The sequence below is a fragment of the Carassius auratus genome, unplaced genomic scaffold, assembly GCF_003368295.1.
Source record: "Carassius auratus strain Wakin unplaced genomic scaffold, ASM336829v1 scaf_tig00000254, whole genome shotgun sequence".
In the NCBI taxonomy this organism is placed as follows: domain Eukaryota; kingdom Metazoa; phylum Chordata; class Actinopteri; order Cypriniformes; family Cyprinidae; genus Carassius; species Carassius auratus.
Window position 1 is genome coordinate 862,085 of NW_020523286.1, and position 19,583 is coordinate 881,667.

At 36.3% G+C, this 19,583-nt stretch overlaps 1 protein-coding gene across 16 annotated transcripts in view; it reads left to right on the plus strand.

The window, feature by feature from the left end:
• LOC113068885 (rap1 GTPase-activating protein 1-like) overlaps positions 1-19,583 on the plus strand; it is an 83,370-nt gene that overhangs the window by 21,640 nt on the left and 42,147 nt on the right. For 3 of the 16 annotated variants that reach the window (XM_026241779.1, XM_026241783.1, XM_026241782.1), the window contains exons 1-2: positions 3,774-3,944; positions 13,309-13,344. In XM_026241779.1, the coding sequence (XP_026097564.1) occupies positions 3,901-3,944; positions 13,309-13,344 (80 nt within the window). In that variant the 5' untranslated portion in view covers positions 3,774-3,900. Of the gene's footprint in view, positions 1-3,768; positions 3,945-12,409; positions 12,603-13,308; positions 13,345-14,082; positions 14,696-19,583 lie in introns of those variants that run through there. The other 13 variants (XM_026241775.1, XM_026241778.1, XM_026241777.1 and 10 more) reach the window with 12 other exon arrangements.

Genomic DNA, 19,583 nt, shown 5'->3' on the forward strand with positions numbered 1-19,583 from the left:
ACCTACAGATACACTTCTCCTTTGACTGTGTCCCAGACTCATTTATTATACATGCTCAGAACAGAGAAGTAGGTATGTGTGTTAGATAAATAGTTAAGTGAATTCGAAACAGAACACAAGTCTGTGTCAACAGTTGACACAATGCTTTTGTTTGAGCAGCTGTTATTATGAACGACACAATACCTAGTGTTTTTCCCCCTCTAGTGTCAACTATAATGATTTTAGGGTGTATGATATATTGATATCAGCTGATCTGAGAGATTTCTTTTATTTATTGAAAAATGTTTTTAGAGACTATTATATTTAATTTATTTATTAATGTTTTATTTTTTCATTAATTTTAGCACATTATTCATTTGTTTTTCTAAGATTTATTTTTGGAATTTTCACATTTATTATAACAGGAACGATCAGAGTTGACGGAGTGAAAAGGGAGAGAGATAGGGGGCGGGATCAGGGAAATGTCCATAGTGCAACAGCGCTATATTCAATTCAATTCAAGTTTATTTGTATAGCTTTTTACGATACAAATCATTGCAAAACAACTTTACAGAAAATACAACTTATTCAATATTTAGTAGTAGCTTATCAGTGGTGACCGTCAATTTATGTGCATATGGCAGAAATTTTCAGAAAAATTGATAAAAAACGTATTCGAACAGACAATGAACACTATTAACAGCAATTATTATATGATGCTATCACACTTGTAGCAATATTTGTTAGTTCTTTGTTGTTTCAGGGTTAGCATCATCTGAGGTCCTCTGAGATTGGCATCATTTCTTCTGAGGTGTTCTGGATCCAGAATGGAGCTTGTGGCAAAACAGAGAAACAAATAGAGACATAATTAGCGTAGCTGCTACCAAGTAAACCAAGTCAAATGAATTAGTTTAACCCAAGCTAAAGAATAATGTGCATTTGATCAGATATAACTCCAGTCCAAAATTATGAGATGCATTATTTGACTGTTTGGCGAAAGAGATTTAAACCGAGAGAGTGTGTCTGAACCCCGAACATTTTCAGGAAGGCTATTCCAGAGTTTGGGAGCCAAATGTGAAAAAGCTTTACCTCCTTTAGTGGACTTTGTTATCCTATTGTAGGTACTACTAAAAGTCCAGCAATTTGTGACCTTAGGGAGCGTGATGGATTGTAACGTAGTAGAAGGCTAGTTAGGTACACAGGAGCTAAACCATTTAGGGCCCTATACGCAAGTAATAATATTTTGTAACTGATACAAACTTAATAGGTAGCCAGTGCAGAGACTGTAAATCTGTGGTAATATGATCATATTTTCTTGACCTGGTAAGGACTCTAGCCGCTGCATTTTGGAATACCTGTATCTTATTTATTGAAGATGCAGGACAACCACCTAGAAGTGCATTACAATAGTCCAGTCTAGAGGTAATTAATGCATGAACTAGCTTTTCTGCATCAGAAACAGGTAACATGTTTCGTAGCTTCAGCTTGTCAATGTTTCTAAGATGGAAGAATGCTGTTTTTGTAATATGGGAAATACTGGTTTACTGTCAAGTTACTGTCTAATATAACACCCAGAGTTTTCACTGTAGAGGAAGTAACAGTACATCCATCTAGTTGCAAACTAATCTACGAGATTGAGTGTACTGTTTTGGATTGGTCATCCAATCTTCTACATTTGTAACACACACTCTGTTACTGTTGCTTAGATCATTTTGATGTTTCATCTGGTCTCGTTGAGATATATAGTTGAGTATTATCAGTATCAACAGTGGAAACTAATCCTGTATTTTTTTATAATATTACCAAGGGGCAACATGTATATTGAAAATAGCAGAGGACCTAGGACAGATCCTTGTGGCACTCCATATTTTGCTGGTGATAAATGAGATGACTCCCCATTTAAATAATTAAAAGGATAGCGATTGGACAGGTAGGATCTAAACCATCTTAAAGCCTGCCCTTAAAGTTATAGTTTTGTAATTGATCTATGAGTATGTCATGATTTATGGTGTCGATCACAGCACTAAAATGAAGTAAAGCTAGCAATGAGATGCAGCCTTGATCTGATGCAAGAAGTGAGTCATTTGTAATTTTAATGAGAGCAGTTTCTGTGCTATGGTGGGGCCTGAAACCTGACTGAACACAGATATTTTTTGCAGAAAGGAATGTGTACAGGATCTAATAAACATATTGTTGGTTTAGATGTAGTTATAAGTTTATTTAGCTCTAACTGTCCTATAGTTGTAAAGCACTGCAGATTATCTTTGGGTGCGATGGATGAAATTGAAGTATTAGACATTGTAGAATCTACCTTCACTATTGTATTTCTAATGTTATCTATTTTATCAGTGAAGAAATTCATAAAGTCAATACTATTAAATGTCAATGGAATATTTGAATCAGGTGGCATCTTGTTATTTGTTAATCTAGCCACTGTGCTAAAAAAACCCTTGGATTGTTTTGGTTATTTTCAATGAGTTTGTGGATATGGTCAGCCCTGGCAGTTTTTAGGCCCTGTCTATAGCTGGACATGCTGTTTTTCCATGCATTTCTAAAAACTTCCAATTTAGTTTTTCTCCATTTGCACTCAAGACTATGAGTTTCTTTCTTGAGAGAGTGGGTATAACTGTTATACCATGTCACAGTACATTTTTCTCTAACCTTTTTCATTGTGATGGGTGCAACAGCTTCTAATGTATTAGAGAATATAGTGACACATTGCCAGTCATTTTGTCTCGTTCATGTGTATTTTGGGGTACAAATAGCAGTTAAGATAAATTAGGCAGGTTATTTGTGAATCTGTCTTTGGTGATTGGAACAATAGTTCTGCCCAGACGGTAATGCTGAGCCATATAGTTAATATCAGTTATACACAGCATGCACGATACAAGGAAATGGTCAGTAACATCATCCCTTTGAGGAACAATATCTATATCAGTAAAATCGATTCCATGTGATATAATTAAATCTAGTGTATGATTAAAATGATGAGTCGGCCCAGTGACATTTTACTTGACTCCAAAAGAGTTTATTAGTTCAGTAAACGCAAGTGCTAATGCATCATTTGTATTATCAACATGAATATGTAAAAAAAATCTCCAACAATTAGTGCTTGATCAGCTGTGACCAACAAGTCTGAGAGGAAATTCTGTATATGGCCCTGATGGTCTATACACAGTAACACCGAATGCAGCTCTAACGTGTCCTCACCTGCTCTCAAAGTTAGACATACATCCATCATTAAAGCAAGTAACAGTGAGTAAAGCAATGTTAATGTGTGTGAATGGAGTATTAGCAATGCAAGTGGCGACCACACTGCCAATGCTAATGGGCTATAAGCTAAATAGTGGACTTGGGAAATCAAAATCAAAATAGTGATAAGGCACTCTGATTGTTTATATATATGTATATATATAACATTTTAAACTATATTTTTAAAGGTTACTGTTACTTTCTTTCTTCCTTTTATAATTGATTAACTGTTGGTCCATGTCAATTTTATTTTATTTTTTTCCTCCCTCCAGTCCAGTTTTTTTTATTTTTCATTATTACCTTAGCAGACCTGAAATTTCACTGAGATGTAATGAGTGTATTTTAAAAGACATTATAAAGACATTAGGTACTGCTCCATTTCTGCCTGTTTACAATAGCACTGATATGAATGAGAAGTGGGGAGCGGTTACCGGGGCGACTAAAAGTGGACAGAGCCAGCGTCTCTGTCCCTTATTTGCCAAGGAGGCGTGAGAGAGAGAGAGCCAGGGGAGTGGAAAGGAAGGACAGCGTGCTGCATGTGTACAGTTACACACAAAAAAAAACACTTTCACACACATACCCAGTCAGTCCAGGGAGACAGAGGCAGTGCTGGTGTCTCTGTAGAGTTCTGTCTCTCTGTTTTTCACTCAGCTGTATCCATTAGCCAAGATGCCACAGAGAAAGAGGAGTTTCACTTTTGGAGCGTACGGCGGGTAAGAGCAAACACTCACATTCACATTTCTTACTCTGTGCTGTTAAGTGTGATTGTAAATTCTGTTGGGATATCAGCAACTGTGGTCACGGTCTCAGAAGAGAGATGCAATATTAGTGTGTTTGAATGCTAATGCATTGTAAAAGTGGAGTGTTATCGCTACAAGCAGACTTGATTTTATCACTGCTATATATTTGAGTGACAGGACTGCTCTCTCGGAGTGCAATGCTCTCGTGAACTGCTCTCCTGCAAGTAAACCCTGTTATTAAAGGCCATTATAGTGGAGAGGGTAATTGAGTTTGGATTGAATTAGACACTGCGGTTGACTGTAGCAGACACACATCCAGGCAGAAACCTTGTGTCTGTGAAGCAGCCAGGATGGTTAACGAAATCACAGGCTGTTTACCCTATCAATCCAGCCTTAAGGATTCGATTAAGCCCGCTTTAAGTGATCTGTTGATTCAGTAGGGAGGAATTTAAACCTGAGATTTCGTTTGACTGAATACCCACAGACTCCAGTGAGATTCCTCTGCCTGTTAAGGGGTCCCGTTTGCTCAACAGGTGCAAGGCTGCCATATTTCAGTTCTGTGTTGTCAAGGACAAGTGTTATCTGTGTCCCTGTGGCTGATCAGATCACAGGAATGCTGAAGAAGACACATTTAACCTGTTCCACCAGAACTGTCTTTAAATAGATGTATTACCAGGACACATTGCACATTTCATCTAAAGCTTATGCTTAAATGTGTTAAAATGGTTTAGTAGACCAATATAAATACACATAAGTTTCTTAAATACTAAAATGGTATATGCAAACTGCAGACTGAATACCGTTTAAAAAAACATTAAATTTGTGACCACTTCCTGGACAAAAACGATAAATTAAATAAATGAAAAACTTTTTTTAAACTAGGCATTTTTAATCCTTCATTTATGTACCAGTGAATTAATTAATTACATATTAAATAGGTGTAATAGTAAAATACTAAAATAATGGACATTTTAAATAAAAAAAAATATAAAGAAATCGCAACTTACCAATACATTACCTTTTTTTTATTAAAATGATTTAAGTGATTTGTCAATTTAATTTTTATTGTTACATTTAAATACAAGTGTCAATTAAAGTCAAATTGAACATGTCATTTTTGAATGAATACACTAGTTGATATATACATTTCTTAATTGTATTTCCTAATTTTGAATAAAAACAATATATATATATATATATATATATATATATATATATATATATATATATATATATATATATATATATATATATATATATATATACACATGTGTGTGTGTGTAATTAACTAATTGATCTTTGTGTGTGTGTGTGTGTGTGTGTGTTTATATAATGATACTGTGTGTGTATATGTATACACACATACAGTATATATTTTGAAAATATAATATATACATGTATTTACATATTATATTTATATTCATATAATTTATATTTATTTAAATATATTTAATATATAAAAAAATTTCTTAAATATATACATGCATGTGTGTGTATTCATATGTACATAATAAATATATACACTACACACACATTTAACACATTAATCGTTGCCCAGCACTAGTAATATTATGTTTTTGATTATCTATATAATAAAAAACTGAGGGAGTTTGGCTGGTAGCGTATTCAACACTTTAAAGGGCAGCTTGTACTTTTACGAGTTTGCTTCACTGATTTGTTGATGGAAGGAAATTATCTGTATTGATCCTTTTTCTCATTTCGCTCAGTAAATTGTCTTTGGTTGCGTTCTGACATTTGCTTGGTCCTAAAGATTGTGACATCTGAAAGTCATCTCTGAAAATTGCTCCGGGTGTAGATAACAAGTGAACAGATTTGCTTTGCAGGTGATTGTTTACATGGCCTCGTGAACATACACCTGTTTACAGAACCTAGACAAACACTGTATAACTTTAAGATCTTTATGTGTTTACCTTTAAATGACAATCCCATTTACAATTACTTATTTGGCATATGGTTTTATCCAATAAACTCCACTACAAGGACATTCCTCCTAAACAATGATCAAGGCCATAATTCATGATGGCTTCAGTTTCCAGCCCAGACCTTGAAGCCACAGCCATCTTAAAGAAACAAAAATTTATCCTCAGTTTGAATAATGATCTCATTATGCAGGTTCAGCATGTGGATCTGCATGTGGACGGTCCCCTCAGGTGACCTCAGACTGAAATATAGAGTCATTTTCTAAATGAAGCCTGGTGATGCTATGTTGGCCCATCTCTCTGGCCTCGTGAACTCTTAATGGAGTCTAATGAAATAAACAGCAGGCCCAGGCTTTGTCCCAGATCATGAAATGCTTTTCTTTTTGGTCTTTCTTTCTCTCTTTCCTTTATTTTTGCACCTGGGTTGAGTCATAGCACTTGACTCTAGATGTCTCAAAAAGACTCTGAGTGGTCCCTGTTCAAAAACAACCATGTGGAAAATCAACTTGTTTTGCAAGCAGTGTTGCCGATCACTGGTTTTTGGAGGTCAGCAGATTCTTTATGCCCGATTTAAATGTTCCAGTGGGGCAAAGAATGGTACAGGAAGTGAACCAAGAAGAATTGGGAACACTGAAAAAAAATAACATTCAGAAATTGAAAAAAATAATTAAATTCCATAAATGATTACAAAGAAATGGCAGGTAACACATTTAATTAAAAGTGAAACATTGAAGTAGTAATTTTTTTGTAAACGTACTCCAATATTAAAACTTTTACTTTGAAAAATCTTTTTTACAGTCTAATTGGTAATTGACCATTTCATGCCATTTTCCTTTGATTCCACAATGTTGGTTTGTACATATTGTTTTCAATTAACACAGATCTGTTAAATGACAAAGATTAAAGGTGCTTGTCAGCCTCTGTTTTTCCTAATCCACTGTTTGTCCACTGAGTTGTATTTTAAAGAGGCAGAACCGTTTTCATTAGGGTTTTGCTTTACATTACAAAGACCATGTGTGCACCTCTTAAGGGTCTGTGACCACTCATCCACCTCTCTCAACGCGAACCCCTCTGTCCTTCATCTGATCTTCATCTGAATTTACAGTCATGTTCACATCCAGTGGCTGAATTGAAGACGTGACTGAAGATGGCTGGATTCATTTTAGTGTTATTTGAGGAGACAAAGACTGTTGATTAGTCCTGAAGGGCAGCTGTTAGACACCTCCAGTCCCATAGATGGCTCATACATAACTCATTTTCAGCAGGAGGGAATTTGCTATGAATTAATTGCATTAAAGCAAATTAAACCAACCCCAAACTGAACAGTAGTTTGAGAAAATAATATCTAGTTTTAAAATAGTCAGTTTAACCGTTAATGGTTAATAAATACATTTTCAGCTTAACTGTATTTTAAATATTTTAAATTCTGCTGATGTTGTTTTTAGTAATACTGAGTCTAATTTACATTTATTTAGTGTATTTCCCTTTAAAGCCCCAGGTCAAATTTCCAAATGCTGTCACAGGTTTGATGCATTCCAGCCCTGTGTGTCACATGACAGGTGCTGCTGCTGTTTTAATGGGTCTCTGCACCTGTGCTGTTTTGTAACAGCAAATGTGGACATTACAGCTTGGAGACACACTTCTGATGAAACCTGAAGAGCTGTGAGACGGTCTGCATGTGTTAAGGCACCCACATACATTCATCTGGCTGTCACATTGTAGACTTGCGACTGGTACCACTGTGTCTCAGTACAGTACAACCACTGTACTCTTACTCCTTACTGTCTTTCAGTGGCAGCTTTCAGATGTTGAATGTTGATATCGAGGCCTGCATTGTTTCACACATTGTGGTGTGTGTATGATGTCTATCACTTGAACATTATTTATTATTTAACAAGAAAGATGGAAATGTAAACATAAACATGTGCTGTTTATACACGCTGTTCCGGTATTGTTCCTCTGTGTTCCAGAGCCATGAAAAATTGATGGGCGTTTATGTAAGGTTCTTGTTATGATGCATAACGTGTATTGGCAGTTACTAGAGGGCTGTTCTCTTGGTTAACATCTGTTCCCCAGACAGCAGGTATAACTCTGTCCTCCTTAAACACTCACATACTGAGACATGTTAGTATCTGTCAACACTGACGTTCTGTTTCCTCACAAGTCACTCATTTCGCATCATTCCTTAAAAAAATACCAGTATTTATTTTAAAAGGAAGAGACATCTTTCTTTCTAATCTGATATATGAATAAATCGATATATAGAAAAGATTTTGATTTCAAATATATAGAAAAATAAAAAATTTGTATATATATATATATAAGTTTATATATATATATATAAGTTTATATAAAAAAGTTGCAGTTTTATATAAGAAATATGAAGCACAGATGAAACAGATGTTTTCTCTAGAAAAAAAATATTAGATATTTTTTTTATAATAATAAATGTTTCTTGAGCACCAAATCAGCATATTGGACTGGAAACAAAACAGCGTTGCCATGGATTAAATAACATAAAAAAAAATAGACAACAGCTATTTTAAATTGTAATTAAATTTTACTTTCACAATATTACTGTAATTTGCTGTATTTTTGATCAAAGAAATGCAGCCTTGGTGAGCATAAGAAACTTCTTTCAAAAATATAAAAATACACCTTCATTTTTTTGGCCTTTGACAGCATCTTTGAACATGGTTCATAGCACAGATACATTCAAAACATCTTTATAATCTGTCATTGCTTATATCAGCAGTCTCAGTCTTTGTTTATATATTTATTTATTTATTGTGCAATTTTGTTTGTCATCTTTGTACTTCTTAATCTGCTGCAATATTTTGTCCTTTACTGAACTCAAAATGACAAAACACTATTAAACCTGCCCAGTTTAGTTTGCTTGTTTCTCTGATAATCTATTCTATACTGTTGCCACACAGTGAACAATGTACTAGTCAAGTTGTAATGGATTAAATTCGCATCGTGCATTTTGTTTCCCACCACAAGGCCATTGATCTGTGACCTTGAGGAAAGTTTAGGATCATAGATTTACTGAAGTTGATAGGACAAAATTAACATTTGAGACATCAGTTTTGAAAAAAAATAAGAAATAAATGTTTAAAAAAAATGTGTCAAAAAACATAGACCCACTCAAATTTGTTGACTTACATTGCAACTCATACCATCAAAGTAGGTTTTATTCAAAGTGTCTCTGCTTTTTCCAGTACGACTTCCTTCATTATTTAATTATTATTACTTTTAATTAAATTAGTTGTTTTATGTAATGTTGTTTATTTATTTAAATTGATTTAAATCATTAATTTACCCATCGATGCAGTCACAAACACTTCTCATAACATCTGTAGGGTCGTGGAGATGCTGAAGCCTATTCCAGTATCTCGGGATGCGGGCGGGGGAAACAGATGGCCAGGCCATCAAAAAGCCAACACATATTCATAAACACATTTTATTTATTTATTTTATTCTCAATTACTTTATTTATTTTTAATGATTCTCGTTCCTTTGGAGATGAACTGAACCGTCAGTGGATGATGCTTGTGAATTCTGCTTTCTAAATGATAAACGACATCCAGCAGGATTGTTGTGCTCTTTACTCCAGTAGCCCTGAAGTGTTTGAGACATGATTTACGATGCATCTGCACCATGTTACCTTAACAGAGGCATCATAGGCTGTGATGGTCAACGAGCTTGTGTTAGAGCCAAGTCAGCTTTAACATTTGATTCAGTAAGTCATTGTATCCTGTGTAATTATCCTCTCCGGCCTCAATATTGACAGTCTCCTCAGTCTCCCTGCTATGTACCACTCACTCACTCCCAAAACTTTATTGCAATGTTATAAATCCAAGCTAACACAACCTGCTCGTGTAATATATTGAGTGCCCCCGCAGAGGTTTGAGGGCAGCAAGGTACATTATTACATTAATTCAGAAGATCCTGACAGAAAGGGCCCCAGGCTCTCCATAGGGCTCAGAAACCCTCTAGTTTATGCTCAGAACCCTAGTGATGAATTATACATCCTTACTGTAGTTCCACAGTATAAGGAAACACAGACTTCCATGAACTGATGTCTGAAATAACAATGTATTATCTGTGATGTACTTTCAATTAAATAGCAATGCATTCAATTAACCTGCATAACAAATATTTCTGCACGAAACGCAACATCTAAGAAGAAGGAAACTGCCTGACGTTGGCATGGTAAAGTTCAACGTGAAGTCACATTTTTAATTAATTTATAGGTGCAGACATTTAATTTAGAATATAAAATAATTGTAATGTCAAAAGGTCATTGATATATTCAGGCAAATATCTGGCTTAGTGTGCGTTTAATAGGTGTTAATTTTAGCCGGCTAATTACTTAAGTCTATCACGCATGCCGTTGAACTGTGATCCCCTGCGGATATTTTGGCTCAGTCAAAGCTTTGCTTCAGAGTTTTACCACACCCAGACTCAATTTCCTTTTTATGAGGATTCTGTGCAACACGAGAAGAGGTGAACGTGAAAAAAAAAGCTTTCTGATTCTCCTGTGGGCAGCTAACACATGACTGGGGTTCTGATATAGTCCTCATCCTTTTGTTGGCAGCTCAGATTTGTGACCATTTGACAGTTCATTAACATCATATAAACATCTTAATGCACGGGTATGTAGCAAATAATAAAATGTCTTGATCTGTCAGGGCATTATTTACGTACAGTTGATGGCACCAATGTTCCCTGGAGGCTTCAGTTGTCGTGGTCCTTTGAGTGTGTTTGAGTGATGTGCTGTTTATGTGTTTGAGCAGCTGGGGATTTTACTGTTTATTTGCGGATATGAGGCAAAGCTAATTAAACTTGAGAGACTATGAGCGGCCCCACACCACAAACGTCAGAACTGACAGCAATTATGTTTTGTAATCTACACACAGGACTTTTTGTCCAACTTTTTGTTGAGTTTTGTGGACTGTTTTTTATAAATTGATAAAAGTATAAAATAAAAACTTTTTAAAACACACACACACACACACACATAAATAAATATAGCTGCTGAGTAAGTTGCTCAAGGTTTTTTTTTTTTGCTGATAAACCCATTTGAGATTTTTTTCTTAAAATAAATGCTGTTGTTTTGACCTTTCTATTCATCGAAGAATCCTGAAATTATTGTATTACAGTTTCCATGAAAAAATAAGCAACAGAACTGTTTTCAACATTAATATGAAATGTTTCTTGAGCATATTAGATTGATTTCTGAAGGATCATTTGACACTGAAGACTGAAGGAATGGCTGCTTTGCCAAATTAATAAATTACATTTTAAATTATAAATAAATGGAAAACAGTTATTTTAATATTATAATTTATTGTAATATATCACAGTAGTACTGTTAAAATATATATAAATAAATACAACCATGGTTAACATGGTAAAAAAAGCCATGTCAACTCAATTTTGAACAGTAGTGTATATTGTAAGGGAAGATTAAAAAATTCATTTGTTTGTTGTGCAAAATGGTTGCATCAGTTCATGGGAGTGAATAAATTATATTTTAACTAGCTTTAGTGAAGTGTGAACTGCTTGATGCCTGAAGGCAACAGAGATTCGAGCCAAGGTCTTCACTGTACTTGAGGTCACTTGCACTGAATGGAAAAATGCAGACAGCCTAATGTGTTTCAGTTTGGCTGAGGGTTAATTACTGAACCTACTGAACTGTTATCAGTGTTTGCTTTTGTTCCGGTAATGAAACTCTGACTTGTATTAAGGAAGCCATCTTTTGTCTCCTTTTGTAATACACAAACAATACCAGACAAAAAACAAGCCATGAGTCAGAGTGAAGCTGTAAATGAAACGAAGCTCTGTGGCAAGATTGGTGTGAGACTCTTTCTCCTAAACAAAACACTGTGCTGGTTTTCGCCTTCAGAACTCATGAAAACTGACTACGATCTTGTGATGGACTATTATTCGTTTTGAAAAGTGAACCACAAGTGTCAACAGATACCAATTTGTGACACATTAGCATCGCTAGCTAGGCTAGTCAACACATTACTGTCAAAGACTGTCAACAGAAAAGGTGTATAAAAAAAAAGGAAACATTGAACTTCCCTTTTGAAATCCCACACTGCCTCTGCTTTCTCAGTACTGTCAAATATGTATGGACTTGAGGTGACAATATACTAAAAATAACACAGGTTATGTAGTTTTCTTTTAGCACTGTACCTTTATGGAAACATCCGTTGATGTACTTGACTCTGAGTGCCACTGAAGGGGTCAGCGTTTAACATCAGCTGTCTTTTTTGAAACGAGAGGCTGTCAGAGGAAAATCAACATCTGTGACATTGATTGTCCTCTTGTCTATTATGTGGAGGTGAGGCTGGATAGTGAATTCAAAGTCCACTGTATAGCAGCTGTCAACAAAACACACACACACAGCAGTGATGCTTTCAGTCCATTTACATTCTGTTGGTGCTTTAGTGTCTAAGAGCAACAACCATGCGTCTATTTCTAGCTCTGTGAATCCTGATAGTATGCAGCCTAATCCATGACAGACAGGTTGCTGGAAAGATGGATTGCCGTAAGCTGCGGACTCTACCGCCTGTCTGACTGACCGGGGTGAATGTGCACTTTAAGTAAAACACACTGGAAATATGAGAGTATCTAAACAGCAGCAGGGGAAACATGTACAGAACAACTGATATGTCTGGTAAATATTTTGTATTTAAATGTATGTCCCATGTGTTGTGCAGATTGTGCAGTTTTAATCTTTTGTGTTGCTGTGATGCATGTAAGAAGTGCAGATTTTGCACTGTAATTCTTCAGCTAACAAGCCAGTGTTGTATCACAACACCATCTGCTGGTGGCAGGATCATGCCTAAGTCGACATTTTCCCCACACAGTAATGTGTGCTAGGCAGATTTTATAATATAGTGTATATATAAATATATATTAAAATATAGATTTAAATATTAACATCTGTTTCAGTCACTGCTAGCTGTTTTTAATGGTAATTGATTGCTTTCAAATGTTGACTGAGGATAAATGGAAGGAAACAATTTACTCAAATCATTTTATTTCATTTGAAAAAGAAAATAAATGCTATTTAATTCTAAATGGGAAAGGGTCATTACCAACAATAGTTACCAAAAACACTATTACTTCCCCTATTACTGGGAAATTGTTTTTTTGAATAAAGACTAGATCTTGGTAACCATAAACAGCTGGCTTTTCTGTGGAGTAATAACGATCATTTATTTAGCTCACAATGTTGGAATATGTTAAAATGTCTTTTTAGGATAGCTCAAACATCAGCAGTTTAGTTATTTGGGCAACCGGTTGTTCTATGTAAAGAGAAAACAGGTGCAAGGAATTGCCTTTAACTAAAATGCTTTTTTTTTTTTTTGTCATTTCAGAGTTGACAAGACATTTTCCAGAGCCAGGAGTTTGTGGTAAGTACAGTCTTTTTCATTTAGCTCAGTCATAGCCTGAAACAGCCATTCCAGAAACCACAAGCTTTTATGCTGTTTTGCTCAGGGGTATCAGCCTGGACACCGTTACAGAGGAAAGACAATTTTCTGTCTGCTTTAAGTGACTTGGAAAGAAACCATTCAAAAGCCCTTTGGTGTTGCAGCAGCCTTTTCCTTAGTAATACCATTTAGATTTCACATTTAGCTTATTGCCAATTTAAGGATGCTACTGTAGTTTTAAAAACCTTTCTGGTTACTGTTGCAGGGATGTGCACCTTTGAGAATTACATTTAGATTTCAATTTCAGTTTGAATTAAATTTGAGAAATCAGAGAATATAGAAGTGATACAGTATTGTCTTTGAAAGTTTGACAATTTACACATTGAATTTTGAAGATTTCTGGGTGGGTGGGTCGGTTTGGTGGGTAAATCGATACTCTAGTTTAAAAAAAAAAATCCTCTGATAGAATTTTTTAAAAATAAGTTCATTTCATAAGTATGAGTGTACTTTCAAATCTATTCAAATCACTTAAGATTTACTGATATAAAATTATAATTAACTTTATTTTGAGTAATTATTTATTACACAAAGCACATTTCTTATATATATATATATATATATATATGCATTAAATAAGATACTGTAGATAGACAAATGGATGATGGTTTGACAGACAGACAGGCAGATAGACAGATTTTTAAATTCTAAGTTGTATACTGTTGGTTTTAACTAAAGTGTCAAAAAAAAACTAAAGTGTTTAACTTAAAGTGTCACAAAGCCGTACAGAGTGAGGACAGCCAGATTAAATGTTTTCGATTCAGGCAGTGGTTTTGGGATGAGAATGGTCCGGAGCGCAGAGGACACACTGCAGTCCTGCTGTCTTGTTGCCACAGCGACGGGAGACAGCTCTGCAGTGTTGGCAGGACAAACTGGCTGAGGCGCACATGCGACACTCTCACGCCCTGTCTGTGTGAGTGAGAGTGTGTGTGTGTGTCTGCGTGCTGGCAGGCCTTGTGTACAGGCCTGCTAAGGATGCCAGGCGCAGATGGACAGCAGCCTGAAGGTCGGTCCTAAAGAACCCACGGGATAAACCAGATTCCTGACTCCAACGGCATCCGTCCCTCCACGTGTGACCTCAGGACCCGGCCTGCATCAGTCTCCGCCTCTGAAGCAAACAGCCTGCAGGACAAGAGCCTTACCCCATCTATCCTTCCTCACTGTTTCTTTCTGAAGGCACAGAGCAGTTGAGGACAAATTGAGGATTTCTTCATATTTACGCCAATCGCAGCCTTTGACATCACACTTCAGTGGCTTTATGACGGGACTTTGACAGGTAGTCCATTGCTGAGTCGCAGTTTATGAATATATATTGGAACTTGTGCCAACTGGATGCGAAATATTAGCTATGAACATGAAATCTGAACACATATAGAAAATGCATCTTTTTTAATTCTAATGCTTTATATATAGTGGTGATAATTCATCAAAAAGACATGCAAATTTATGTATGAGGCTTATTTTGAGTCTTTGAAAGAGACTGAGAGGAAGAGGATTCATTAGCTTGTCAGAGCGAGACAGGATCTGACTACTGTGATCCAGAATTAGGCCATAATCCCATCTGTAGGCCTGAGATCTTCAGGAAGGAAGACAGATCTCAATTAGCCTGACACATCCACAATGCTCTCCCTTTCGAATCAGGAGGCCGAAGAAGTTCTGGTGAGTTTGAATTCTGGAAGATCTTTCAGTGGCAGATCTGAATATGAAAAGAATGTCAATATTTCGCCAGCGGGGCAGCAAGTGTTTGTCTAGTGGTCATTATGTGCGGACTGCACTCTTGGACGTGGCATTAGCATGAATGGATTTGGATTTGGTTTGCTTAATGAAGGCACCTTGCTTAGCGTCACAAAGCAATCTTTGCACAGATCCAGCAGGAATGCTTCAATATTCAGCAATGATGCTGCGTTAGAGGAATGGAGCTGCTTACTGAGTGTGAATCGAGACACTTTCATCTGTTAATAAGGCATCTTTATCTCCCTGTCTCTTTCACTCACACTTTCTCTATATGTTTTATTCAGACTTTTTCTCTTTCTTTGGTACATATGGGCAATCTAGGTCACTGTTATTATGTGCATATAGCAGCATCAGGTTTACGTCTCCATATAAAGGTGGCATGAAATTGCCTGACAAGCATAGTTTTTGTTCCTGTTTTGATGTATTTGAGCCATGAATTTAGCCTCTTTTTGTAGATGGTCCACTGGATGTGGTGTTGGGGGAAGGACATCAGTGTACAAAAATATCTGTGCAGGATATTGTCTGTTTTCCCAGAAGATAAATAAATGCGTTTTAACATCTTAGCCTTAATGTAAAGACATGAAGGTGGCTAATTGGTTTCATTGCAGCTTTAACTGTGATGCATAAGGTTTGGGGAGATCTGAAATTGAATGAACTGATAATTCTTAAATAGATTTTTGAAAAACAGTTAGATACAAGAAAATGTACTATGGAAATGAAGACATTTAAAATTTTACCAAAGATTTTTATTTTGAATAAAATGCTGTATCGAACTCCAAACCTTCTCATTCTCCCTCAGGTAAATGAATGATCCAGCTGCATGTTTTGCAGCTCTGTAGCATATAGTCTTCCTTTTCATGACAGCATCCCTAATACCAGGCCAGCGCTAAATCCGGAAGCACTTAACACACAATAGGGCACTCAGATTACAGGCTGCTGGTCCCACACTATATCTAACCCCATCTCAGGTCAGCTAAACCCATTCAAGGTCCAGAGAGACTCACCTCTCTTCCTGTGGTGGAAATAATACACATGCTGTGTATTTTTTCCATTAACTCAGTGGACTTTAGCTACTTGCTTTCATTAATCTCCGAATGACCTGCGGCTATGAGAAGGCTGCTGACATTCTGAGGAGAGGTTTGAAAGCAATCAAGTGTCTTTCCTGTTGCCCTTTTTACTTCCCTGACATCAAAGAGACATCCCTGGCTTTGATAAAGTATCTCTGGAAAAAAGTGCAGAAATATGTCATGTCAGTACAGAGTGACAACAGTTCATTTTCCTCTTCTTTCATCACAAAGTGCAGGTGTCACAGTGAAGAGAGACATGGTTTCCTCTGACTCTCTGCTTTTAAGTCGAAGTCGATCTTTTCTTCTGGAAGTATGCTGCCATGGTGTCCTATTTTGTTTTATATAATTGAGCACATTTGTCTAACCGATGTTGAGCCGAGTTCTGTCTGGCATTATTAAATGAGACAGAGATATACAGAGGCTGGTGTAAAATAATACAATGAGCCATTAAGAGCACACAATGTCCTTCTGTCCCAGACAGCCTGCTGGGAAACAGGTTGTGTCTGATAAGATCGATAGAGCAGAGCGATGTCCACCGGTGCAAGCAGCCGCACACAGTGATACATAGACATTGGTGGATTGTTTTTACCATAGGCTGTTGTTTTTTATTAGCCCTGTTTTGGCAATTCTGGTATTATTGAAGTCCTCCTGAGAAGTTTGTTTCATCAGAATCACTGCTGGTCATCAGGTGCATTTAAATCACTGGCAGAAGATGCCAATGTACCTTTTCTACCAAAAAAAAAAAAAAAAAAAAATGAAACGTGCATTACACATGTAGTTGCTTGTTCATTTATGCAGGTGCTGTAAACTGAATATATCCCCTACAACTATTGCGTCCTCCATGTATTTTCACTTACGCCTCCCCAAATGGGAAACTCTGGACTTAAAAAAGAAAATCCTGAGTTTCCCAGTTTTTGGTTGTGTAAGACAGGAACTATGCTGCTACTTCCAATTTGCTGTTTATTTAATATTAATGATGGCAAATTACCCATTTCATCTAAAAAAAAAAAAATCACAAAACATTTGCACTTTATATTTAATAAAGGCATCAGTACTGATGTTTTTTTGATTTATAATATAAATTTATCTGCCCTCACTGCCCATTCGAGTTGGTGGTTTAGATCTCTCCAAGATCATATCGCTGATGTCAAAGTTGTTACTTAGTACATAGTGAAAATTGCCAAACTTATATATTCAACAGCTTTAGTTCCTGTATACATTCATTTATGGAATAGAACTGCTTGAACATTCTTATAAATCTCCTTTTGTGTCCATAGAACCAAAAAGTTTGCAGTGACGTGGATGAGATGACAAAACTTTCAGAACTATACCTTAACTTCCTCAGAGTCTCAGAGAAGCAGAATGTTCTTCAGTCCTCTCTTTTGACTGTATAATGATGCTCCTGAGATGTTCGAGAACTGCCTGAGTGATCTGCTTTCTTTATCAGACTCTGTGCACCGCCAAGGTTCATAGTTGTACAGCAAAGAAGTAGGCTCTTAGGGCTATATTTGAGTTTTTCACTGTATGCAAGCACAAGAACTGCATACAGGTGAGTTTGCTTGATCTTTCACACTACTGTATCTGTATGTGTTTATGGGAATCTATTGTCTAGAGTTTCAAGAAGAAGGGAGGAAAGAGCTGTCAAACTTAATCAGCCCAGACTGTTTCTGTGTGTCCCTTACATGCAACTGTCTGACTAAATATAGCAGCAAAGTGACAAGCTATTCCCTGATTCTCTGAGACAACATTTATAAATGGAAAGCCATCGTAATCACACGGCACATGACATGCGTATTAAAAACAACATTTGCAGAAATATGCATTTTTAGAAACCCTTTAGGTGCATGAAAAAGCTATTTTATGATGAATACACTTTGATGAAGTCTTAGTTTGGTTTGGTAAAGGTGTTTGTCTGCATGTTTAATCCATATATCTGTGTATAATGACTGTTATCTGATCCTCAGAGATAGGTCATCATTCTTCATTCTCACACACACACAAACGACTTTTGTGGCAGTTAGTTAGACCATAGTGAGTTTCCTATACAGTGGCTTGAAAGTAACCGAGTATAGGAAACAGCATGAACTTCATTGTGAAGAATGAGCAACCTTTTTAAAGCATAGTAACGTTAACTATATATATATATATATATGAGAGAGAGAGAGAGAGCATTAGGATTATGTTTTTTTGAAATACAAGTCTATTTTTCTGTGTGTATTTTACACACATTTACATACTTGTAAAATGTATGTTTTAAACAAAAAATATTCTATGGTGAGTTCTGGGGTTACTGATTTAATATTTAAATATAAAACAATTATGCAGAATATATATATATATGTGATTAATGGATTTATGTGGGACAAGGAGAAAGGTCCCACTGAAAACTGCTTGGATCCCTGATAGGATGCTGTTGCTGCTTCTAGCCTTGGTAGGTTGAGGAATGGCAGTGTCAATAGTAGCCAGCTTAATATCAGAGCAGCAACCTTTGCTTGCCTCAGACACCCTTCTTACTGTCATCCTTTGGGGCCTTTCTTACATTTTCTTCTGTTACAGGAATTGCCTGCAATAACCTGATAGGTTTGTACTTTTTCTAGTTTTCTTTTGAATAGGCCCTCTTATAGTACATTTACTCCAGACATTTTCATCAAAAGAGGTGTTTGCAGAATTCAAAATTTAAATATCTGAATAAGTTGCATAACAATTTTTTAAATAGTTGTGAAAACGAAGAATTTAGGAGCTAATCTCAGATGCTGCTGCTTGAGTTTTTAGCAGGGCCAGCTGGAGGCAGGTGATGTATAGCTGTTCCCCATCTGTGTCCTCCTGGGGCGGGACATTTTGGTTCTCATACGCTGAGCCAGGGAGAGAAGGGGAGACTTTAATTGCTGTAAATGGTGGTTTGGGTTCGTGGGTTCATCAGACACCTCATTCGCTCTCTCTCTCTCTCTCTCTCTCCCCAGTTGAGAGAAACTCTGAGTCATGGTACATGCTCTGGAGTTCACATTCTCTTTTTGCAAAAAACAAAAATATTAATAACTGCTCAGTAGTGACAGTGGTCTGTTTAGTAATAATGTGAATAGTTTAACCGAGTGGCTCTCAACTGGTGGCTCATTCAGGGAAAACAATGATGAATATAAGCCAGAAAATGCATTATCATTTTGCAAAGTTAAGATATTTCCAAATCTTTATGGGTATTTTAGAGCGAATTCATGTGTCACATGATGGAACTAGATGACATGGATAGATTGTATGAAATGCCCTCATACTAAAAAAATATGAACCGCATTGCACATATAAATTATGAGTTAGACTACTTTGAAATCACGTGAAGCAAGGATCAACATGGAGATGGTTTATTTTGTT